This window comes from Microtus pennsylvanicus, chromosome 1, assembly GCF_037038515.1.
Source record: "Microtus pennsylvanicus isolate mMicPen1 chromosome 1, mMicPen1.hap1, whole genome shotgun sequence".
Taxonomy (NCBI): domain Eukaryota; kingdom Metazoa; phylum Chordata; class Mammalia; order Rodentia; family Cricetidae; genus Microtus; species Microtus pennsylvanicus.
The window spans coordinates 81,085,485-81,110,703 of NC_134579.1; the positions used below are offsets into that span (position 1 = coordinate 81,085,485).

Here is a 25,219-nt window from a genome sequence, read left to right on the forward strand (position 1 = left end):
TTACATAGGTTCTTGTACTTTAGACTTTTCCAATATATTTTCTAATACAGGTATATTAGCTTGTAGGCTTGCAGACAGCTCTAGGTTATGCTTCTGAAATAGTTTTCATTTTGAAATGTATAAACTTTATTGCCATCATGTGTGTGTGCGCATACACATGTGTGTGCACACACACACCATGGCATAGATGCAGAGGTCAGAAAACCACTTATCAGGAGTTTGTGTTGTCCTTCCACTTGGTCCCAGGGATAAGACCTGTATACTCAGGCCGACAGCAGGTGCCTTTATCTGCCTAGCCCTTGTTTTTGTTTGGTCTTTATTTTCTTAATGATAAGAAGGTTTTCCAACAGTTATTACTTCATCATGGTCAGAACCATGTCCTTGACATGGATCTGTCTTAATACTTACTCGAAGATTTTACTGAGAAAAATCAATGAAATTTTCTAAATGAAAAGACAAGTAAGTGAGTCTTTCTGTATATTGGTTGTGTATAGGCTGTGGAACACAGCAAATAGTACAGTCTTTTGAACTCACTTCTATGGCTGCTGGGGAACACGGCTGTACTATGACCCACAGGGAAAACTGCCACTCCTTCAGACATATCTTGGGTCATGAAAACAAGAAATAACATAAATAAAGAAAGAAAAAGAAAGCCGCAGCATAGAACTTTCTGATGAAGATTCACAACAACTTTCAGTCACAGCAGAAATGTTTATGATCAGTTAACAGTGAATGAAGCCACAAACCAGCAACTCGATCTATATACTCAGAAAATTCTGTTGCTGTATGCCGAGATCGTTCTGAAACTGTGGTCATAAGATGGCAGTACTCACCACACCCCATAAAAGATTCCTTTCATGTAACAGCCAGCAGCACCTGTTTCTCTTTCAATCGATGTTTTTCTTGCCTCTTGAGGAGAGGGAACTGCATTGATCATTTGGGGGCAGAATTTTTATCCATCTGTAGTTAGACAGCAGGCATGCGTCTCGTGTGCAAGGCAAATACATAAATAACAGGAACTACAGTGCTATTTCATAACTGTCCTAGTTGTGAGGACACCCCAAGATTATATTTCAAAACCCCAAGAAAGTATTTCAACATGTGGTCAGAGGGAGAGATGTGGGTGGGATAGGAAGGGCGATGCTGGCTAGTTGCATGTGATTTAACTACAGCAAGCCATTAGGTTCAGAACAAGCTTTCCTTTAAAAACAGGTCTTAGTTCCAGTCCAACTGGCCTTGGTGAGCTCCCATTAGATCAGTCCCGCTGTCTCAGTGGGTAGGTGCACCCCTCACAGTCCTGACTTCCTTGCTAATGTTCTCCCTCCTTCATATGTACCTTGGGAGCTCAGTCCACTGCTCCAATGTGGGTCTCTGTCTCTATCTCCATCCATCGCCAGATGAAGGTTCTATGGTGATATGCAAGATATTCATCAGTGTGGCTATAGGATAAGGCCAGTTCAGGCACCCTCTCCTCTGCTGCCCAAGGAACAAGCTGGGGACATCTCCTTGGACACCTGGGAACCCCTCCAGAGTTAAGTCTCTTGCCAACCTTAAAATGGCTCCCTTAATTAAGATATCTACTTCCCTGTTCCCTCATCTACCCCTCCTCCATCCCAACCATCCCATTCCCTCAAGCTCTCTCCATCTTCCCTTCTCCCTTCTCTCTCCCCATCTAGCCTTATCCACGCTCCACCCCAACCCCCGTGCTCCCAACCCCTGTCCGGCAATCTTGTCCACTTCCAATATCCAGGAGGATAACTATATGTTATTCTTTGGATTCACCTTCTTATTTAGCTTCTCTAGAATCATGAATTATAGGCTCAATGTCCTTTATTTATGGCTAGAATCCACTTATGAGTGCGTACCGGACTCTCTGAATGTAGCTGACTGTGGAGGCTGACGGAAAAGCCAAGGACAATGGTGCTAGGTTTTGATTCTGCTGCATGGATGCGCTTTGTGGGAGCCTAGTCTGTTTGGATGCTCACCTTCCTGAACCTGGGGGGAGCAGGGAGGACCTTGGACTCCCCATAGGGTAGGGAACCCTGACTGCTCCTTGGACTGAAGAGGGAGGGGGAGGGGGAGTGGAGGGAGGGGAGGGAAGTGAGAGGAGGGAAGGAGGTAGAAATTTTCAATAAAAAATAAATAAATTAAAAAAACAAAAAAACAGGGAGGCTGGAGAGACGGCTCAGAGGTTAGGAGCACTGCCTGCTCTTCCAAAGGTCCTGAGTTCAATTCCCAGCAACCACATGGTGGCTCACAACCATCTGTAATGATATCTGGTGCCCTCTTCTGGCCTGCAGACATACACACAGACAGAATATTGTATACATAATAAATAAATAAATATTTTTTAAAAAAACAGGTCTTAGGCTGGGGGTGCAGCTCTGTGGGACAGAGCTTGTTTAGACTGTCCTAGGCCCTAGGTTTGATCTAGCAACACACACACACACACGAAAAACAAAGTTCTCAAGGACCACTAGGATCTTTTCACAGCCCCCCCCCCCCGCAAAGAGCTAAGAGAAGGAATAACTAATTCTGAGCAATGTGACTGTGTTCCCCGGAGAAGGAGGAGCTTTCAGGTCCTTTTCAGAAACAAGTATGCAGATCACATTGCTATATGAGTAACTTTTTGCTTGGACACGTAAGGATTTTAATTAAAGATGCTACTCATATTATGTATAAAGATAAGATTATTGGCGAAAATGGGTGTTTTGATTACAACACAGGCTTCTTAGACTGCCCAAAGAGAATACACAGCCACATGTCTACCCGGCTTTCACATAACCATCTAACACTAATTCCCTTTCTTTGTTATGATGTTACAGTCAGATTCAAACTACAATATCTCGACTCAGCTTCAGAATCCTTTCAACAAACTACTGCATTGCTGAAAGAGAACTGAGATAAAAAAAATCATGCACTTCCTTTGAATACTTGAGGGATTTTGAGGAGTGCAGCAAAATAAACTCTTAGAATAACTTATGAACTTATGGAAGCATAGAAGAGACCAGCTGGAGAAATAAACTGAAAATCAGTTGGGGCCTTCTAGAAATTCTTCTGTTGTAGTAAGGTATGGTAGACACTACACATCAACATCAGGGAGATGAGCTCAGTGCACTTCACGGTTCTCACACTTGCTCACTCCAAGTGTCAATGACACAGGATATAGAGTATAATGAGATGTATTTACTGTTACTGTGCATACGTACAAATGTGGTTATATGTGTGCATGCCACTCGGCATGTGTCAAAGAACGACTTTGTGGAGCTGGTCCTATGCTTCTGTCTTCACCTGGGTGACAGGAATAGAGTCAGCTTGGCAGGTTCCTGTTACTCCACTTGGCCACCTTTCATAAGCCTCCCCTCATCCGGACTCACACTTCCCAGCGGTGGTGGTTTTGAGAGCTGGCAATGCAGCTGTGGTGATCATGCGAACACTGTTAAAATTGTGACCTTTCCTAGTTGTCCTCTGTGACGTGAGTGGCACTACAGCAAGTCCATCTCAGGGCCCGATGCTTCCCAAACCTCACCCACTAGAGCCCGTGAGCTCACCCAGGTTAAATGGTGGCTGTGGCGCAGGAAGGCGTCTATGAGATGTCAGTGTCTCTGGATGCCTCTCCGTAGCTGAGTCGGGTGGCAGGAAGCTTTAAAATGACCACATGCCAGTTTCCTGTGGCTGAACTGAAGCTGTCTTGCTTTGCTGCTATGTTTCATAGATCTTTTTTTTTTTTTTTGGCTTTTCGAGACAGGGTTTCTCTGTGGTTTTGGAGCCTGTCCTGGAACTAGCTCCGTAGACCAGGCTGGTCTCGAACTCACAGAGATCCGCCTGCCTCTGCCTCCCAAGTGCTGGGATTAAAGGCGTGTGCCACCACGGCCCGGCTGTTTCATAGATCTTAATAAGTATATTGGCCTTTGGCTGGTTGATTTGTTGGTTGATTGGTTTGACTGGTTGGTGGTTGGTTGGCTGATTGGTTTGTGGTTGGTTTGGTTTGGTTGCTGGTTGGTTAGTTGGTTAAAGATAGGTTTCACTTTGTAATCCTGACTAGTCTGGACCTGGCTGGCCTTGACCTCACAGAGTTCTGCCTGCCTCAGCCTCTGGAGAGCCGGGATTAAAGGCATGTGTCGCCAGGGCTCTTGGTTTGTTGTTATTGTTTGTTTGTTTGTTTGTTAACCTACTTTTCAATGCTTTAGGAGTATGGGAAACAAAAAAGAGAGAAGGAGATAGAGAGTATGAATAAAAATTTATTTGAAATATCTCATAATAGTTTAAAGTGTAGAACTTCATAGAGAATAAATTTCTACATTATAGCCAGGTGGTGGTGGGCACACACCTTTAATCCCAGCACTTGGGAGGCAGAAGCAGGTGGATGTAGGTGGATCTCTGTGAGTTTGAGGCCAGCCTGGTCTATATAGTGAGTTCCAGGACAGCCAGAGCTACAAAGGGAGACCCTGTCTTAAAAAAAATTCTACATTATAGATGTTTCACAAACTAATGACTGGGCCTTTCCATTATCCAAGGACTATATGGACACAGATGTGGAATATGTTGCCCTGAGTAAAATCCTGCATGAATGTGTGCCCATTTCCACATTCACAACTCAGAGCTTGCCATTTTAGACTTCATAAAACCAGATATAACTCTAACCAAAGCAATTATAACCAATCTAATCACATAAGTTTAAATTCCACAGTGGTTTAGGACCCAAATTTTCAATCAGTTTGTTCCAATGCAACAATTCATAAACCCCAATTTAGGAGGCTAAATACAAAACTTCATGGAAGGAGAAACTCAGAAGCAGCATCATAGTCCATGTCCTCACACGAAGAGCACTGTCAGCAGCTGCTGAACTCCACTGGCAGACACCCCTGTAAGCACTCTCACCGTGAGGCTGTCTCGGACCCATTTACAGTAAGGGCCACAGCCCACCCACAGACAGCTCCCGACCAGACACTCACGGTTCTGCTTTTCTTGTTATACTTTCTGTTTAGGCCTGACAAACTGCTTTCTACATCATGAGGTCCTCTTCATAACAATTCTTCAACCCTTCCTGTTTAATCTGCTTGTAAATTTGAAGTTTCACACAGCCAGGGACCAGGAGCACCTAAGAGCATCTTGAAACCCAGCATCCACTCACTGAGTTCTCTCCACCTTAATCAGCTGGTTTGCTGTGAGGAAAACGGGAAGAGAACTGGTACTTCCTCAAGGTCATTTCGCCTCAGAAATAGCTTTAGTTAAGGCTTAAGGTCTGTTTGAACTTCCTCTGTGGTAGTGAGCTACCCCTGGAAGGCCAGTCACTGGCAGCAAGCCGCACAAAGCCTAGGGTATTGAAAATGTTTCAAACTGACTTCCTTTTCTCCTAAAATCTATCTTCTCCTTTTTCCTATCTCCTATATATGTTTTATTGGGATTTGGAGAAAAATTGTAACTGCTTTGGAAAATAAAGAAATAAAAACTTACTTTTTTTTTCTAGACATGAAACAAGTATTTCAGTTCCTTATTAAAATATTGGACAGCTTCAAAATTACAAGTTACAAATATTTTAATTTCATTTTTGACAGCTTCGTATAAGCATGCAGTAGCTTATGAACATATCCCTCCCTTTCCTCTTCCACCTAGCCTCTCTCTGCTTCCATGGCTTAGTTTTGTGTGTGAGCACCTCTTGTGTTCACAATTACATCAGCACATCCTATCAAGACAGTGTTTCATATGATGCTTCCCCCGTCCTTAGGCTCCTAAAATCCCTGCATTCTAGCGGGGATGATACCGATGTTCTGTTAGGGATAAGTTCAACACTCATTCATTCTCAATGTTTCAACCAGTTATGAGTCTCTGTACTAACTGTTACCCATTAAAAATGGCAATGCTTTTAAAAAATACATATTGAGTACATTTATTTTCTTTAATTTTACTGGGAAAGACCATTACTTCTGGCTTAAAAATTCTAGGCAGACCATTTAAAACTGTGTAAGTACCGACACACATTACCTGTCTTTACACACAGAGTAAATGACTGTACTTTCTCCGGGGACTGGACTGTTCTGCCTCTGGGAAGTATAATAAGGAACACTTGGAATACACCTCATGTGACTAAGGAACTGAAGTGAATACTATCTTATTTAACTGAGATTTAATATTTTGAATCAGTCAGGTTGTGGTGGTGGTGGCGATGGCAACAGCACACACCTTTAATCCCAGGCAGAGGAAGATAGATCTCTGTGAATTCAAGACCAGTGTGGTCTACAGAGCGAGTTCCAGGACAGCCAGGGATACACAGAAAAACAAGAACCAAAAAAAAAAAAAAATTTAATCAGCACCTGACTAGTGAATAAGAATGACTTGTCTAATGACAAGATCTGTCTTTTTAATGTGAAACACTTAACATACCGGACGGATGCTACAGAGACAGTCTGGAGAAATTCACTCGGTTTTCTCTTATGATTATATCTTCTACAACTATAGTACACTATCAATATCAAAACTGGTCATTGGCATAGGTGAATGTTCTAGGCCAGTCCAAACTGGTGTAATTTTCAGCCAACACGATGAACATACAGTGATCCTGCTTCCACAAAGAACGGCTCTTGTTCTCCACGCTCTCTCAGACCAGCGGCCTTCTCACCTTCTCTAGCCGCTGACGGTCACCAATCTGTAGTCCGTCCTTTCATTTTGTTATTTACCGAGTTAACCTGATTGGAATGCCTTTCTTTCTACGTCTAGCATGATGCCTTCAATCATTATTGGGGGTGCAAGGGCCAAGGGCACAAGACTGCCATGTGTCCTCTTGCAGAGGAGTCTTGGTGTGGCTGTGCCACCAGTGGCTAACCATTCATATTCTAAAGGAGATATGATTGTCCACAGTCTTTGGCCATTGCAAATAATCGACATGCCCATTCACACATGAGTGTTTTCATAAAGGTACCTTTCCAGTTTAATATTTCATCTGATACACTTTGAGTGAAATAATGTTTTGTTTCGTTTTGTTTTGTTTTTGGTTTTTCGAGACAGGGTTTCTCTGTGGTTTTGGAGCCTGTCCTGGAACTAGCTCTTGTAGACCAGGCTAGTCTCAAACTCACAGAGATCCACCTGCCTCTGCCTCCCAAGTGCTGGGATTAAAGGCGTGTGCCACCATCGCCCGGCTGAAATAATGTTTTTATGTTGTTTCCAATTTTCCTTTTACTTTACACTTTTATTTTACTGCTAGGGAATTAAGCCCAAACGTCGCATATGCTGAGCACGAACTCTTTCACTAAGCTACATTGTCGTATGCAAATTCAGATGATTCAATTTATATGCCTTTGATATTTCAGATCAAGGACTTTTTTCTAAGCCACAGGTAGAAAAATATTTTTCTATGTCTTTTAAAGGTTTATAGTTTAAGCCAGATATGATGGTATACACTTGCTGTCTAAGCACACGGAAGGCTGGGACCTGAATTTGAACCTAGCCTGGGTTATACATCAAAATTCTCCCACTAAGAATAATACAGTTTTTAGTTTATGTTTACATCAAAGACTTCTTTGACCTAACTTTTGAATGTCTGGGTTTGGTGACCTGATTGTGTGGCTGTTTATTTCTCTTACATCCTGAGAGCAGTTTGCCCTCCCTCCTCCTCTCCCAACTCCCCACCTCCCCTCTGCCCATCCTCATTTGCTCCTCCATCTCTGTTCAGAAAAGGGCAGGCCTCCCATGGATACTGACAAAACATGGCATATCAAGCTGTAGTAAAACTAAGCAGCTCGCCTTGTATTAAAGCAGTGCAAGGCGACGTGGTATGAGGAACGGAGTCTCAAAAGCCAGCCCCTGTTCCTACTGTTAGGAGTCCCACAGGAAGACCAAGCTATACAATATAACATATAGGCGGAGGCCCTAAGTCAGTCCCAGGCAGGCTCCCTGGTTGTTGGTTCAGTTTCTATGAGCTCCTATGAGCCCAGGTTAGTTTTTTCTGTGGGATTTCTAAGTCCACACACCTATGGACATCTGAATTTTGACAAAGAAGCCAAAATTATACAATGGAAAAAAGAATGCATCTTCAACAAATGGCGCTGGTATAATTGAAAGTTGACATGTAGAAGAATGCAAATAGATCTATTATTTATGACCCTGCACAAACTCAAGTTTAAGTGGATCAAAGACCTCAACATAAAACCAGATACACTTGTTGTAGGAAGCCGCTTGTTTGTTCCCAGCTGCTCAGCCCCTAAATAATGACACAGAAACCATATTATTTGCAATACTGATTGGCCAATAGCTTAAGCATATTTCTCGCTAATTCATATCTTAAGTTAATCCATCTCCATTAATATGTGAATTGCCACAGCTGTGGCTTACCGGGTAAAGTTCTGATGTCTATCTACATGGCTTCTCCCTGCCTCTGCCTTCTTGCTCCCAGCATTTAGTTTATTTTCCCCCTGCCTAGCTCTGTTCTGCCCTGTTCTGCTATAAGCTCAGAGCAGTTTTTTTTTATTCATTAACCAATAAAAGCAACACATAGACAGAAGGACTTCCCACGCCATACACTGAACCTGGTAGAAGAGAAAGTGGGGAACAGCCTGGTATGCATTGGCACAGGAGACAACTTCCTGAACAGAAAATGAATAGTGTAGATACTATGATCAACAATTAATAAATGGGATCTCATGAAACTGAGAAGCTTCTGTAAGACAAAGGACACCATCAATAAGACAAAACAGCAGCCTGCAGAATAAGAAAAGATCTTTACCAACTCCACATCTGATGAGAGCTTATTTCCAAAATATAAAAAGAACTCAAAATACGCAAGAACTCAAGATAGACATATAAAAACAAACAATCCAATTTTAAAAAAGGAGTATAGATCTAAACAGGGAATTCTCAACAGAAGAATCTCAAATGGCGAAGAAACATTTTTTTTTAAAAAAAAGACTCAACATCCTGAGCCAGCAGGGAAATTTCACTTTACCCTGGTCAGAATGACTAAGATCAGAAACACTGATGACAGCTCATGATGGAGAGGACATGGAGCAAAGGGAACACTCCTCCACTGTTGGCAGAGTCCAAACTTGTACAGCTTCTTTGGGAATCAACATGGTGGTTTCTCAGAAATTTAGTAATCAATCTACCTCAAGTCCCAGCGATACCACTCTTGGGCATATACTCAAAGGATGCTCAATCACACCACAAGGACATTTACTCAGCTATGTTCACAGCAGCTTTATTTGTCATAGCCAGAACCTGGGAACAACCTAGATGCCCCTCAATTGAAGAATGGATAAAGGAAATGTGACACATTTACACAGTGGCTTATTATTCAGCTGTTAAAAACAATTACATCATGAAATTTGCAGGCAAGTTGATGGAACTAGAAAAACATCATCCTGAGTGAGGTAACCCAGACCCCGAAAGTCGAACATGGTATGTACTCACTCATAAGTGGGTATTAGCTGTAAAGCAAAGCTAACAGGCTACAATCCACAGACCCAGAGAGGCTAGCTAACAAGGGGGCTCAAAGAGGTCACTAGAATCTCTCTGGGAAGGGGTAATAAAAGAGATTTCGTGGATAGACTGGGGGTAGGTGGGGGTGAGGACATGAGAGATAGGGTGGGGATGGGGGACTACTAAAAGAGACTACTGGGAAGGGAGTCACTTGGGGTCAGAAACCTGGTGCAAGGGAAACTCCTGCAATCCACAAGGACGACCCCAGCTAAGACTCCCAACAAAAGAGGATAATGTAGGCTGATCTAGAAACCTCCTGTGGCCAGGCAAGACTTCCAGTGGCTGGGACAACAACCCAGCCACATATCCTTCTACTTATGGTCTATCCAGCCTATGGGATATACTGGGGTAAGGGCGGCCTAGAGATTGAGGGAGTGGCCAACCAATGACTGGTCCAGCCTGAGAACCATGCCACCAGAGGGTGCCCACCCTGACACTGCCTGGAGTGCCACCACCCACAGGCTGGGTGGCCCAGAGACCTAGGATAGAATCAAGCATGACTGGAGGGAAAAAAATGTCCATGTGATGATGCTAGTGATATTCTGTTATACTGATAGATCACTGCCTAGGCCCCGCTATCGCCAGAGAGGCTGCATGCAACAACTGAGAGATGCAGAGACTCACAGTCAAACATTAGGCTGAGCTCGGGGAATCCTGCGGAAGAGAGGGGGAAAGGATTGTAGGAGCCAGAGGGGTCAAGAGTGTATGTTTTTTGATCATGAACATTTTAGATGACAATATTGTGTCACCAGATCAAAAGGTTACACACACCTCCAAAGTTTATATTGAATGGATTGAACATTCTATCTTCCCTCCTTTCCTCTCTCCCTTCCTTCCTCTCTTCCTTGGTTCTTTTCTTCCACGGTTCATGGGTATCCAGTGGGAAACAATTTGTGGAACAAATCATCTTTCCTTGACTTTAATATCTTTCGCAGTTTTTCCTGTGGCAATGTTCCAGGCTTTGGACTGTTTCCTTTATGTGTCTACCCCTCTTCCATTGCCAGTTTTAACTCCACAAAAGCCTTAGACGCCGACGCTGTGATTCCTCACTCACTACTCTTTATCAAGATCGTTACGTAGTTTCTGCACCAAGAACCCAGCTCCGGGGAACCATAAAAAGACCCACAGGACAAGAACAATCGTGCAGCAAAGGCAGATAAATATTTTCAAGAAAATCAGAGACTACATCCCAAATTCAGAGAAACAAATGTGTATCCAGGTGCAAGAAGTCTACAGAAGACCAACTAGTCAGGGCCAGAAAAGAAATTCCCCACAACACATGCAAGTTAGAAGCTTAAAAATACAGAACAAAGAAAGGGCAATAAACAATGCAAGAAAAAATGTCAAGTCACTTATAAACAAAGGACAGTTGCACAGTTGTACTAAGACATGCACTCGCCCTGAAATTCTCTGACCACTGACGGCTTTCCCAGCCTGCAGGCCAGCCTGACATACTTGCCTCTCCACTGCCTCCTGGTGGCTGCAGGACTCACAGGCTTGAAGACCAAATACTGCCTTCAGCTTTTCATTCCAGAGCAGAGGAGGGCAGAGCCCAAACGCAAGGACTTGCTTGCCCTTTGTCCTTCCAAAGCTTGCCTTCACGAAGATAAACTTCATTTCTAGATAACCCTCTAAATCGGAAGCATCCATTTTAAAAAAAAATAATTTTGTTTTTCTTAAACATGCGGGTTATGTTGTTGAAGAAAACTTGGAGCACTGATACCTAATGATACTATGGTGGGCATCCTGCTGAGATAATGATAATGACAAGGGACTGCCACCATATTGGTCACCTGTGACTAACTCTGGAAAGCCTTTGAAGACCCTCCATTGAGCTTAACACGGATAACACAATCCACTGTTAATAAATAGCAAAGCACTGATTAGACGCCTCGGTAGCATTCTCTCCCTTAGACGCGTCCTGGCCCTTAGCCACCAACCTGGACTCAGATGACTGATCTGACCCTGGGTATCCTCCTGGCACTTTTTAAAAGAAATATCTAGGCCGGGCGGTGGTGGCGCACGCCTTTAATCCCAGCACTCGGGAGGCAGAGGCAGGCGGATCTCTGTGAGTTCGAGGCCAGCCTGGTCTACAAGAGCTAGTTCCAGGAGAAACTAGCTACGGAGAAACCCTGTCTCGAAAAATAAAACAAAAAAAGAAATATCTAGAAATTTAGATTAAAAAACAAAATGTTTCTGTTTTATTTTGCCTCTAGGCCTAAACCTGGTTTTGTAGTTCAGCCTGGCCTCAAACTCAAAAAAAAAAAATCCTCCTGCCTCTGTTTCCCAGAGTGTTGCCATGCCTAGCTAGAGTGCTGCCATGGTGTCCTCTGGGCCCAGGCTGCTAATGAAGGCCATTTCGGGGTCTGTGGTCCTATAGTGGCCAGGGTCTGGATTGATATATGGGGCACCTGTTGCCACCAAGTGCCGTGAGGATGCCCAGGATCTGATCAGCCACCTGAGTCCAGGTTGGTGGCTAAGGGCCAGGACACATCCAGATCTGAGTGTCCTGTACTGCTACACAGGTCATGGTGATGTCTGGGCCAGAGCTGCAGCTAAGGGCCATGTCGGGGTCTGTGGTCCTACTGCAGCCAGGGTCTGTGCTGATGTCCAATACACCTGTTACCATCAAAGGCCATGCAGACACCAGAGATCGAGGGCCACGTTGGTGTCTCAGGGCCATACTTCTGCTGGGGCAATGGTGACATCCAGACCCAGTCACTGTTGAGGACCATGTCTGGGTCTATGGTTCTACCGTGGCTGTGGGTCTGTGCTGAAATCTGGGTCCTGCATTGCTACCAGAGGTCACATAGAGGCCCAAGGATAGGGCCACAACCATTCCCATCTGAGTGACCAGTCCCTCTGCTCAGAGCCAGGACGTCTACTAGGCCCAAGCTGCTGCTGAGGGCCATGTCAAGGTTCATGATCCAGCTACAGCTGGAATCTGTGGCCTGTGAGGGAACCACGTGAGATGAAATCAGAGGGTCATGCTCAGTCTGCCACACCCTTCACTGGCCCTGGGACAGCTGACCTTGCCTCTCGCTGGACAGTACGGCAAGAGAGCTGGCCCCCGCATGCTGGAGAGATGCCCCCCACCCCTCACCACAGGCCAGGGTGAACGGACCCTGAGAAGAAGCTTATAGGGAAATTGACTTCACCCACTCATCCAAGGTGGGTGGCCCCAGGGGCCTGGACTGACCAGCTTGGCTACTATCCAGGCCCACAGCTAGGTCTTGGGTTGACCCACCCTAGCATCTACCCCATCTAGGACCAGCTGGAGCTGGTGAAGGGACTGGTCCTATGGAACAGTACCCCCAAGATCTCCAAGACTAGGGGCAGCCACAGGATATCTCAGAGGAGTTCTGGTTAGGATACCAGAAACCAGAGGCCTTGAATCAGATCAGTGACAGTAAAACTGCTGGGACCAAGAGGTATACTATTGGGCACACTGAAGCCTCCATTGCCACCAGGATGAATGAAAAGGTGTTGGAGAAGCAGGAAAGAAGGAGAAGCAAACAGAGTTTTCTGTTGTTGTGGGTTTTATTTTGTTTTTGTTGTAATTTTTTGTTTGTTTTGTTTTTTGTTCTTTGCTTGTTTTTATCTGCTTGATTGCTTACTTTGAGTTGTTTCCTTATGTGGGGGTGGGGGCATGGCAGGGATAAGGGAAGGATGGGGGGACTGGGAGGTGAACAGAAGTGGGTGTATGATGTGAAACTCCCCAAGAGTCAATAAAGAAATTTTTTTTAAAGTGAGATCTTGATGCATGGGCAGTTGAGAACACGGAAAGGTCAAACCTTGGCCTAAGCACTGGTGGCTCCTAGGGCCCCACACTCTGCTACCACAGTTATTTAATGCTTCACTTCTAATTTGGTATAAATTATTCGATATGCAGAAACCAAAATAAACCCACAGTTTTGAAGGTCGCAGTTAAAACCTCACAAGGATGGAAATAGTAACAACAAAGCAGAGTTTACATGAATACACATCCACTTTTAAAAACACACAGTGCTCTGAAGTTTCTTCCAGGAAGTATCCCTTACTGTTTCATAGAGTCTCTCAGGGCTCTGCAGAAATGCACGCACTCATAATCCACCACTGCTAAAACTCTCAGCAGATTACAAAAAAATACCTGGTAAGAGCTGTCAGAAGAAATAGGATGTTCTGTGGCACTTTTCCAACTTGTGAGAGTCTAAAAGTAGAGAAACCATTTGAAAGGCCTGTTATAAGATTTGAACTCTTATGAATCATAGAGACACGAAAACCTTTCTTCGAAAGGAGGGAAAAATCAATACACTTCATATTTACATAAGTTATTTTCTTGTTGTTATTTATTTATGAAACAAAATCTCAACCTGTATCTCAGTCAGATTTACAACTCCAGCTCATGGTTCAGGTTTCTAAGAGCTGAGGTCACAGGCATGCTCCATCACAATAGATTTTAATTGACTATTTGTGAGGTTTTCTCTTATTTCAGGCTTCTAAGCGCTGAAGTCACACTCCATCACAATGGATATCCATTTTAATTACTTGAATATTTGTAGGTTTTCTACATGCCTTTGATTCAAAAATAACTTCCCCAAAGTACTTTTTTTCTATCTAAATATTGTATTAACAAAGCAAACAAAAGAATATTAATACCTTGAATATGATGAATAATTTATGAACTTCAGATCCAGGAACAAATAACACATACCAGTGACTGCATTTGATTCCTGTGCAGAATTAATATATATAATCTTACATTAAAACCTTAATAGTAATGATAATGATAAAAATTCAATGGTGATTCTATTAGGGAAAATCAGTCATTTTCTTTACCTTAGCTACTAGTATTTTCAGATATCATTATTAATATGTCACGAGAAAGAGCTAACATGTAAGACTTAAGCTAAAATATTATCTTTGCAATATATCCTAACCTTGGGCACTGTGATGAGTAATTCTAATAATAGTATCTAAAACTAGCAAAGGAAGACAAGCCTGTGAACAATTATCTACCTTAGATTAACCAGAACTTATGAGGCACCTTCTTATATGAGCTGTGTTATTATGTTATAATAATATAATACAATATATTAACATGTAGGGGAAGACACCCCTACATGTGAGCTGTATTTTGCGGGCAGGGTGGGAGGAGCCCACTTAAAGCGAGGATCCTTTGCCTGCTTGCCTTCCAGTCTCACTGGTGAGTCCATCGACCCTGACCTTGAGTTCATCCCTGTTCTTGCTGGCACTGCTACAGCTGCCGCAGCTGATACTGGAACCCAAGTTCTTGGGCCATTGTCTTAGTCACTGTTCTATTGCTGTGAATAGACCACGACCAAGGTAACTCTTATAAAAGAAAGCAGTTAACTGTGGGCTTTTCAACAGTTTGAGAGTGTTAGTTCATGATCATCATGGCAGAAAGCACAAAAGCATGGTGCTGGAGCAGTAGCTGAGAGCTTTACATCCTCATCTGCAGGGAGAGAGAGAAAAAAAGAGAGAGAGAGAGAGACAGACACTGGGCCTGAAGAGGGTTTTTAAAACACAAATCCCAACCCCAGTGACACACTTCCTCCAACAAGGCCACACGTCCTAATTCTTTTAGCCCTTCCTAAACAGTTCCATTCCCTAATGACTAGGCATCCAACTATAAGCCTATGGGGTCATTCGCACTCAAAGCACTACAGCAATCCAAGGTGGACTCAAGAGCAGTGGCTCTCCAGCAATCTTCCAGGCTGTCAGCATCAGACTGGGACTCCTGAGAGATGTTTCATGGACTAAGCAGACTCCAGGTTCTCCACCTTGTCAATATAAGCGCAGCTAACATTAGGCAATCCACCTCCGTGAAGAGAGCAATCACTAGGGACACTGAAAATCCATGTTGTGAACTATTTAAAGAGCCAAGAAAGATACATTTATGAGGCTCCTGATTCACTGTTTGTGAAGATCAAGGAATTTAGTGGCACAGTATATAATGTTTTGAACATTTGTAAGAAAGTAAGAAATATAATGATGCCGACTGGTTGCTATGATGGCTAATCTCTTTTGTCAGCTGACTACATCTGAAATTAACTAAAGTGCCAGCAGTTGGGCACAACTGTGAGGGATTTTTCTGGACTGGATTATCTGAGGTAAGAAGACCAGCCCTAAATCAGGGCCACACCTTCCAGGGGTAGCCTACATAAAGGACATGGAAAAAGAAAGCTCTTGCTTTTTTATCTTCTTGCTCTCACTCTGTCAAGTTCATTGCCTACTAATACTAGAGCCTACTTCAGACATATATTGACAATCAGCTGAGACATCTAGCCTCACAGACTAGCTAACTCCTGGATTCTTGGACTTTCTGTCAGGAAACAGACATCATTGGACTAGTCAGATGATAGCCTGTAATAAGTCTTACATAGATGCAGATTAGATAGATACATAGATAGACAGATTTATGCTATCACTTCCATTTCTCTAGAAACCCCTGACTACTACAGATTTTGGTTCAGAAGTGGGGCCCTTACTTGATCAGATTAACACATGTCCTGGCATGTAGCTACTGATCTAGCAAATGGTCTTTTCTCCATACCTGCTCACAAAGGTCACCAGAAGCTATCTGCTTTCGGTTGGCAAGGCCAGCAGTATACCTAACAGTTTTACCTCAAGAACATAGTAACTCTCCAGCTGTGTCACAACTTTGTTCACAGGGATCTTAACCACCTGTCCCTCCCACAAAATATCACATTGCTCCACTGTATTGATGGGATTTTGCTGACTGAACCAAGTGAGCAGGAGGTAGCAACCATTTTGGACCCATTGGTAACACATACCAAAGGATGAGAAATAAATCCAACCAAAATTCAAGGGCCTCAGTGAAATTTTTAGGAGTGCAGTGGTATAGAGAATGCAGAGACATTCTTTCCAAAATGAAGAATAAGGTATTGCACCTGGCACCTCTCACCAGCAATACAGAAGCACAGCCTGTAGTGGCCTAGTTGGAGTCTGGAGACAGTACATTCCTCACTTGGGTGAATCACTCTGGCCTATATATCAAGCAACTGGGAAAGCTGCTCGTTTGGAGCCTGGGATAGGAAGGAGAAGGCTCTTCAACAGGTCCAGGCTGCTCTACCATTGAACAATATAATTCTGCAGAACTGATGGTACTTGAGGTGTCTCTGGAAGATAGGGATATTGTTTGGAGATACCGGCAGCCCCCCATAGGTAATCAGAGAAGAGACCTTTGAAGTTTTGGAGCATGGCTCTACCACCATCTGCAGCAAACTATTCTCCATTTGAGAAACAGCTATTGGCTTGCTATTGGGCCTTAGGAGAAACTGAACATTGACAATGGGCCACCAAGTTACCATGCGACCTGAGCTGCCCATCATGATCTGGGTGTTACCTGACCCACCAAATCATGAAGTAGGGCAATGCATTATCAAATGGAAGGGGTATATATGTGATTAGGCCAGAGCAGGCTCTGAGGACACAGCAAGTCACATGAAGAGCTGCCCAAATGCCTTTGGTTTCTACTTCCATTACAATGCCATCTGCTGCCAAGCATGCACCTATAGCCTTGTGGGGTGTGCCCTATGATCTGTTGGCTGTGGAAGAGAAGCCTTGGGTTTACAGATGGTTCTATGTGTTATGCAGGCACCATCCAGAAGTAGACAGCTGCAGCATCACAACCCCTTTCTCAAAGGGAAATCTTCACAGTGGGCAGAACTTCAGGCAGCACACATAGTCATACGTTTTGTGTGGAAAAAGAAATGACCAGATGTGATTGTTCACTGATTGACAGGTTGTAGCCAGTGGGTTGGTTATGGACTCAGAAAGAGCATGACTGGAAAGTTGGTGAGAAAAATATCTATAGAAATATATAGATCAATCTCTCCAAATCAGTGAAGGATGCAAGGATACTTCCGTTCCATGTGGATGCTCATCAAAAGGTGACCCAGCTGAGGAGGAGTTCAGGGACCAAGTACATAGGATGACCATTCTGTGGACAGTCAGCCTCTCTCCCAGCCGTCCCTGTCAGTGCCCAGTGGGCCTATGCACAACGTGGCCATGGTGGCGGAGATGGGGCTATGCATGGCCTCTCACTCACCAAGGTTGACCTGGCGACAGCTGATGCTGAGGGCTGCAAATAGCAGAGACCAACACTGAGCCCCAGATATGGTATCATTCCCCAGGGTGACCAGCTAGTGACCTGATGGTAGATTGACTACATGTGACCACTTTCTTTGTGGACACGACAATGCTTTGCCTATATTGGAGTAGATACTTATTCTGGCTATAGATTTGCCTTTCCCACACATAATGCTTCTGTCTGTGGACTCAGAGACCACCTTATCCACTGTCATCGTATTCCACACAGCATTGACTCTGACCTAGGAACCCATCACAGCCAAACAAATGTGCTCAGAGAATCCACTTTCTTAACATGTTCCCTGAAATCCTTAGGCAGCTGTCCTGATAGAATGATGGAATGGCTATAGTGCCAATTAGTAACGGTCACATGGAAGACTGGGCAGGGTTCTCCAGAAGCATATGGTTTAAACCAGCACCCAATATATAGTACGGTTTCTCCATCACTAGGAGTCACATGTCCAGGAATCAAGGCATAGAAGGGGAATAGTTCTACTCCCTATCACCCTCAGTTATCCCCTGGGAAAATCTTTGCTTCCTGTTCCCACAACATTAAGTTCTGCTGGCCTAGAAGTTTTGGTTCCAGAGGTGGTGTGATAGCTTGATCATGAATGGATGGCTCATATATTTGGATGCTTAGTCATCAGGGAATTGTGCTACTTGAGAAGGTTTAGGAGAAAATGTGCCACTGGGGAGGGCTTTGAGGTTCCAAAAGCCCAACCCAGGCCCAGTGACTCTTCTTCCTGTTGTCCATGGATCCAGATGTAGGATTCTCAGCTCCTTCTACAGCACCCTGTTTTTCGGCACCCTGCCATATTCCCCACCATGTTGATAATGGACTAGACCTCTGAAATTGTAAACAAGCACCAATTAAATGATTTTCTGTATTAGAGTTGCTGTGGTCATGGTGTCTCTTCACAGCAACAGAACACTGACTAAGACAGGACTCTTCCAGGAATGCTGGGCTTGGGAGCAATAGAAAGGAAGATAATAGGGTACAAGTTATCTGATAGGGGATATTTGAAAGGGGAGCTCTTTGGGGATGGGTAAGAGAGGTAAACAGAGAAAAAGGAGGGAGGAGAGTAAAATAACAAGAGATGTCTGATAAAGACATAAACAATCATACTATCAATGATTATCTAAAAAAAAAACTATAATGTACCTAATTCTACCCATAAATAACATATTAGTTTTAACGAACATTTCTCATCTGGGCTAAACAATGCTCTCTTTAAAGACCAAAGGCCACCTAATGAAAACTAGACATAAAAAGGCCAAGGCTGTCTAACAGACTCCTAAAACATGCAGCCTATGGTTATTGCCTTCAGAGGTAGAAGGTGAGTTCTTATTGCCAAGGATACCATGCACTTCAGAAACAGAGTCCAGAGGCCACTGAGCCACAGCTGGCCTGAAAGCCTCCTCCTGAAGGAACAGCTTACATGGCACCAGAAGGCAGCACACAACCTGCTCATTCCTAAGCAGCGCAAGAAAGAGCAGCGTTTATGTAGGACAAAGTCTTCAAAGCCTGTTTTTAAACCACCCATATAGCGAAAGTACAAGTGGGAAATCTCAGTGCAGGCTTTCATAAACACTAGGCTCATAAAATCTTGTTTTTAAAGCGCCATATTATGAGTGCTTTATTCATCTGAGGTCCTTCAAGGAAGGGCCAGAGTCTTCATTAAACACTTTCCCTGGCACTTGTTACCCAACTGCGTGATCACAGTTCATCCAGTGGAGCTTTTCCTGCTTCCTTAAGGACCTTAAACTCCCTTCAGTCCCCCCCACCCACACACACACACTCTTTCCCAGTCAGTTCATGAACACACCCAACACCTGCAGCTGCCGAATGTTACAGGAAAGTCATTCCTGTGGGAACTTACTAACCAATGGTCTTTGCGCTGTTTCAGTTTCTATGCTTCTATAGAAGATATTCCAGAATACCAACCACGTAACTGACTGAAACACCATTTCAACCATATCTGTTACACAACTTGGTAAAAAAAAAAAAACCACTTATATTTTATAATAATTTTTACTTTTATTTAATATAACAAGAATATCCAAATCAGGCATTTTGGTATAAGCCTTTAATCCCAGGACTCAGGAGGCTACACAGAGAAACAAACAAAAAATTTCATACCCCGTGGCCTGATCAAGACTGTCACATAACAGTTCAGACCAATCAACTATTTCAAACAGATTTCAAACCAACCCTAAAGTAGGGGAGGAAGAATCTTCAAAGGCTTGAAACCATCAAAAAGAGACAGGATTGCAGCTTTTCAAGTCCTCCCCATTTTGCAGGGTGTTCTTTCCTCTGTGTGTCTGCTATGTGTGTGTTTCCTCACCCCCAGGAAACGCCTTCCTTCAACTGCTGATTCCGTGGGGTTTGAGATTTCTCTGCTGCTACTTGTACATTACAGATTTTTTTTCCTGCTCTTTAATTCTTTAACTGGCAGAGAAAACTAACCTCATCAAGACCCCTACACCGCATCATTTCACGACCCCTAGACTGCCTCCTGCAAAAGGAAACAAATGATATCCTTCCAACCTATAATGACACAAAACATACACTCCTATTCCGAAACTGAGGAATGAGGGCATATTGGGAGAAAGACTGGACTAAAGGAAGACCAAAACCGAGCAGGGCAAGCGTCAGATCCCCTAGTGCGTGCAGTCCTGACACGAGCCACTTCCTGACGTGCAGTGTCTGGACTTTAGTTTCAAAGAGTTCTTGTGCTTCAACCTTTGGCTTTGCTGCCCACAACGTACATTCTTTCCTGGGCTGGTTCACTCCCTGTCTGCAGTTCTCCTGGTTAGAATGCTCACGGTTCTGGCATCTCCAACATCTTGGGGGCTCCACCAAAACCCAGGCTTAACTTCTCCACAGTTTCATGAAATGGCCTATCACAGCTTCACCGGAAATACACAGCCATGTATTGTCTGGCCTCAGCAGCTCTCTAAAACTGTGGGGGGTAAATTCATGAGGCCCTTTTCTCTTGCATCTTTTCATGTCCACAAAGCCTGTCACACATAAGCAAAACTGCCAAATTTGCCTGCCAACTTGGGATGGATTCTCACTCCTGTGACTGCATTAGCAACAGTTTTTGTATGTTAAGGAAATTGCTTTCTGCAAGTAAACATCCCTTAGGTTTTCTCCCTTCACAAGTTGTAGTTTAGCTAAGAGCGGGTCTTACCCTGAAGGCACCTTCCCTATGCAGGAAATAGCCACTTAGCGGCATGTGTTCCTTTTTTCTCCAAACTGTACGTTAAGTATCTCTTTTAGCCCCTCTTGCTCTTCACTACAGAACTGCATAAGAGTTGTCAGTGATACACATTCTGTAGGCTCAACATTATTTATGCTGACTTGAAAATTCCTCTGCCAAAGAAGCTAGCACAATTCTTTTTAATTCAGCCTCCCGTAAATTTTTAGGACAAGGGCAGAAAACAACCAGATTCTTTGCCAAGATATCACGTGTATGTATGTATGGCCTCATGGATGGCCTCTAGACCAGCTGCCAGTAGAAACCTTGCTCTCTCTGAAACCGCTCAAGCTGGGCCTCCGTATCTCCACCTCGGACTGAGAGTCTGGACTATGAGTTCTAAAACCAGTAAGAAAACAGCCTGGAGAGCCAGCTGAGAAATGTAGACTATATTATTAAAAAAAATAATTTCCAGAAAACAGCATCGGCTTCTTGTACCCACTACATACAAGTGTTTTCAATGCCTGCAAAGAGGAAGCCTTTAGGGGCAAGGCCCGAAAGACTCAAGGAGCACAGGTTTAGTTGAAAATTCAATCCATCAACTCTTGGAAACTCAAAAAGATTTGGCTCTGGGCAATCGCTAACACTCTTTTATCAGTCAATCAACCTTGTAGAATCTCTACTAGCTGGTTAAACTCCACACACAAGATTTTTTTTCCTGGAAACTTCTGTGTACAACAGAATGTTGTCATCAATGCAGATACTTCACAGATAACAGGAAAAATAAAATAAATGAGCTACTTGCAATGAGAGTCAGCAGAAACAACACCGAGTAGGAAAGATCTCCTCAACCACAAGACCTTCAGATGCTCCGCTATGGGACAGGAAAAAGAGAAAGGCCCAGAAAAAGCTGGAGAGAGCCTAAAAATAAGATGGTAGAAGTATAAATACACCAGTAGTTACAATACAAATATAATAAAGGCACCTAATAACAAAAAATCTTCCAATCTTACACTGTATATATCCCTTAAAATGTATGAATCAAGTTATCTTGGGCTATTTTTTTACAAATTTTTTAAATTTTAAAACAATATTTACATACCAATCCCAGTTCCTACTTCCTCCCCTCCTCCCTCCCACTTCCTGCACCTTCCTCCCACCCCACCCCACTCCCACCCATTACTCAGAGAGGGTGAGGCTTCCCGTGGGGAGTCAACAAAGTCTGGCCCATCACTTTAAAGCAGGACCAAGGCCCGCCCCCCATATCTAGGCTGAGCAAGGTATTCCTCCAAAGAGAATGGGCTTCAGAAAGCTAGAACAAGCACTAGGGACAAATGCTGGTCCCACCGCCAGTGGCCTCATCGGCTGCTTCAGTCACATAACTGTCAGTCTGGAGTCAGTGAGCTCCCACTAGCTCAGGTCAGCTGTTTCTGTGGGTGTCCCCATCATGGTCTTGACACCTCTGCTCATATTGTCGCTCCTCCCCGTCTCCGACTGGACTCCGGAAACTCAGAGCTCATAATCATCCGCTGCCCACCTTTGTGTGTGACGTAGCTTGTTTGTGACCATCAGTGTGGGGTACTTTAGAAATGTGTTAACTAACAGATCACCAGCTCCCACCAACCCAAGAGCTAAGAATGTCACCAGGTAACTCTTGAGACCTATAGCAAAGATGTCACCTGACGTTCCCGCTGTGAATAAGAATTCATGGAAAGAGGCTGTATCCACGATGGTCATGTGACTGATTATCACCAGGAAGAAATCCATCTTGAGAGGATAAGTAACCAATTGACTTCATTTCTGTGTGTTTTGTTTTGTTTTCCTTATGTATGATACAGAATCTCACTCTTAGTTCAGACTGACTTGAAACTAGATTGCTTTAAGGACTTTCAAGGCAGGACCACCTTCTTGCCTCTGCCTCCCATGTGCTGGATTACAGGTCTCAGTAGCACACTTGGCTGTCTTCTAAAACATAGAATGTTAATTCAGGGGCTGGAGAAATGGCTTAGTGGTTAAGGGACTGGCTGCTCTTCCAGAGGACCACACAGTTGAAGTGAGTCAGAGTGGGCAGTTATCCACAGAAATGTTCCTTTTCTTAAACGAGGAGCCGTGTCAGAGAAGACATGTGGGTACCAGGAGTGGAGCTCAGGGCCTAGGTTGGGCAGTAAGTGCCTAATTTACCTGCTGAGCCTTCTCTACCACCCATAGGCACTCTATTTCTTAAAGGGTCAGAGATGAGATTCTCTTATTTAAAACTTAAAAGAGGAAGAAAAGATAGCTGAGTGGTAGCCTGCTTACCCGTGGTGCCCTGAGTTCCATCCTTGTCACTGAAAAAAGCAAGAGAGCAAACAGAACTCTTTCTATAAGCACAGCTGACTTAAGGAAATAATTTCTAGACTATACTGAGCCCCTGCACTCTTGATCACCTCTGCAAAGCATCTGAAGATAAACCAAGTGACAGCACTTCACTAACGCTGTAAGGAATCAGCCCAGCATCTGCCCTGAAAAACACCGATGCTTCCAAAATACAGAAGTCTATTCAAAGCAAGCTTCACTTTCATTCAGACTGGTGAATCAGACCAAACTGGAAGAAATCTCAACAATACATCATCAGTCTCCCACTTCTGCAGGAAATGAGTGTGGAGGAGTATCCATGACCCAGTTCCTTGTTCGGGAATCTTCTCGCATCACGACCTTATCTAACGCGGGCACACACTTAGAACACACCATCCATCACGATTTTCTGCCGTATACCTTTCCACGGCTTTGGGACAAGGACTACAAGGTACATTTACCATCCTCAACACTTAACCACATTAAGTAATCAGAGCTGCGTGCTCAATCATTACAAAATCCGTGAAGGTCAATAACAGAATGGTGAGAAGATTTCTTTTTAAGACTCAGAATTTATAAATGTAAACACTTGTTACTGATCTCTGAGTGCCTAACTTTTGCCCTCAGGAAGGTAGGAAGCCTCTTCTGAGAAGGAAACGCCGGGGAACCAAGGTCAACTGAAGGAAGGAATTTAGCGAAGCTTAAATAGCAGTATAAAGAAAATTGGCTGTATAATAACTTTTTATAAAGACACACCTTTACTTTTCAAGAACGGTCATTTTCTTGCTAAAGAAGCCTTGAGAGAAAGGACAAACTAACTAGGAAGCGCGTTCAACCTGCAATTAACTAACCCCGAGGTTGCTTTCACTTCAGGAGAGAGGGTGCCATCAACGTTGCAGGAGGCTGGCCAAATAGCCCCCTCCTACCCACCCAAGGCACACCCCTACCAGCCCACCCAAACAATGCAAACCATGCTCCCACCACGAACCCCGGCCCACGGCACGCCCCCGACCAATCCACCCATTCAAGGCGCGCCCCCCAACCCTCTTATCCAAGGCACGCCCACTCACCCAAGGCACGCCCCCCACCAAGCCACTAATCCAAGGCACGCCCCCACCAGCCCACGCATCCACGGCACGCCCACTCACCCAAGGCACGCCCCCCCCAATCCAAGGCACGCCCCCGCCAGTCCACGCACCCACGGCACGCCCCCCTCACTAACCCACCTATCCAAGGCACGCCCCCCGGCAGCCCACGCATCCACGGCACGCCCCCCCACCCAAGCACCCTCCGCACGAGCCCCTCCCCATCCACCCACGCGTACTTGCGGCCTGGACCGGGACTGCGAGGAAGCCGGCCCGCCGGGAGGGCGGCAAGGGTCTGCTCCAGGGCCGCGGGATCCCGGGCGGCAGGTAGGCGCCTGACTTCCGCCGGATGGCCACCCGCCTGAATGTGTAGTCGCCCTGGCTGTTCATGGTGGCCTGCGGTCACTGCGGTCACTCCCCGGAAGCCGCGGCCCACGTCCCGGCCGAGCGGCTGCGGGCGCCCACCGCTGCCCCCGCAGGCCTCGCTTCCCGTCCGACCCGCGGGCGGCGGCCCAGGTCACCTCCCTGCACAGCCAATCGCCAGAGCGCAGCCCGGACCCGCCCGAGAGACTCGGGGGACCGGCGTCGCCCATTGGCCCGGGGCAGGGCCGCGTGCACCTGCCAGGCTCACCTGGACCCCAGAAACGCCTCGCCCGCTCCGCTCACCTACCGGCCACGCCCCGGGAGGGCGGAAGAACAGTCCTGCCCTTTACCACACTCCAAGGGCCAAAGCCTCTCGGCCGCGGTGCTGAGAAGTGTAGGTGAGGAAACTAAGCTTTGAAACCGACTGAGGAGAGCTAGCACTGCCGGGCTAGGCAGGAATTCCAGCCGTGTCCACACCGCCGCTCTTTAGGAAGAACCGAATCATCTTGCCAGGAGCACTGTTGGAAGGATAAGGAAGCACACCTTTCTGCCTAAAGGGAATGAGATTTATTCTGGTGTCCTTCTGAGTGACCATGACTCCGGGAACACAGATTTAGGTTATCCCAAATTCCGTTTTCCAACGTGGAAGGA

The 25,219-nt window shown here is 44.9% G+C and overlaps 1 protein-coding gene across 3 annotated transcripts in view; it reads right to left on the reverse strand.

The window, feature by feature from the left end:
• Window positions 1-24,693, reverse strand: part of Fgd4 (FYVE, RhoGEF and PH domain containing 4) — a 147,447-nt gene extending 122,754 nt beyond the window's left edge. For 2 of the 3 annotated variants that reach the window (XR_012910440.1, XM_075970834.1), the window contains exon 1: window positions 24,445-24,693. Coding sequence is in view for 2 of the 3 variants with exons in the window: in XM_075970834.1 (XP_075826949.1) it covers window positions 24,445-24,595 (151 nt within the window). In the remaining variant the exon portion in view is untranslated. Of the gene's footprint in view, window positions 1-833; window positions 909-24,444 lie in introns of those variants that run through there. The other variant, XM_075970851.1, reaches the window with a different exon arrangement.
• Between the last annotated feature and the right edge of the window lie 526 nt (window positions 24,694-25,219).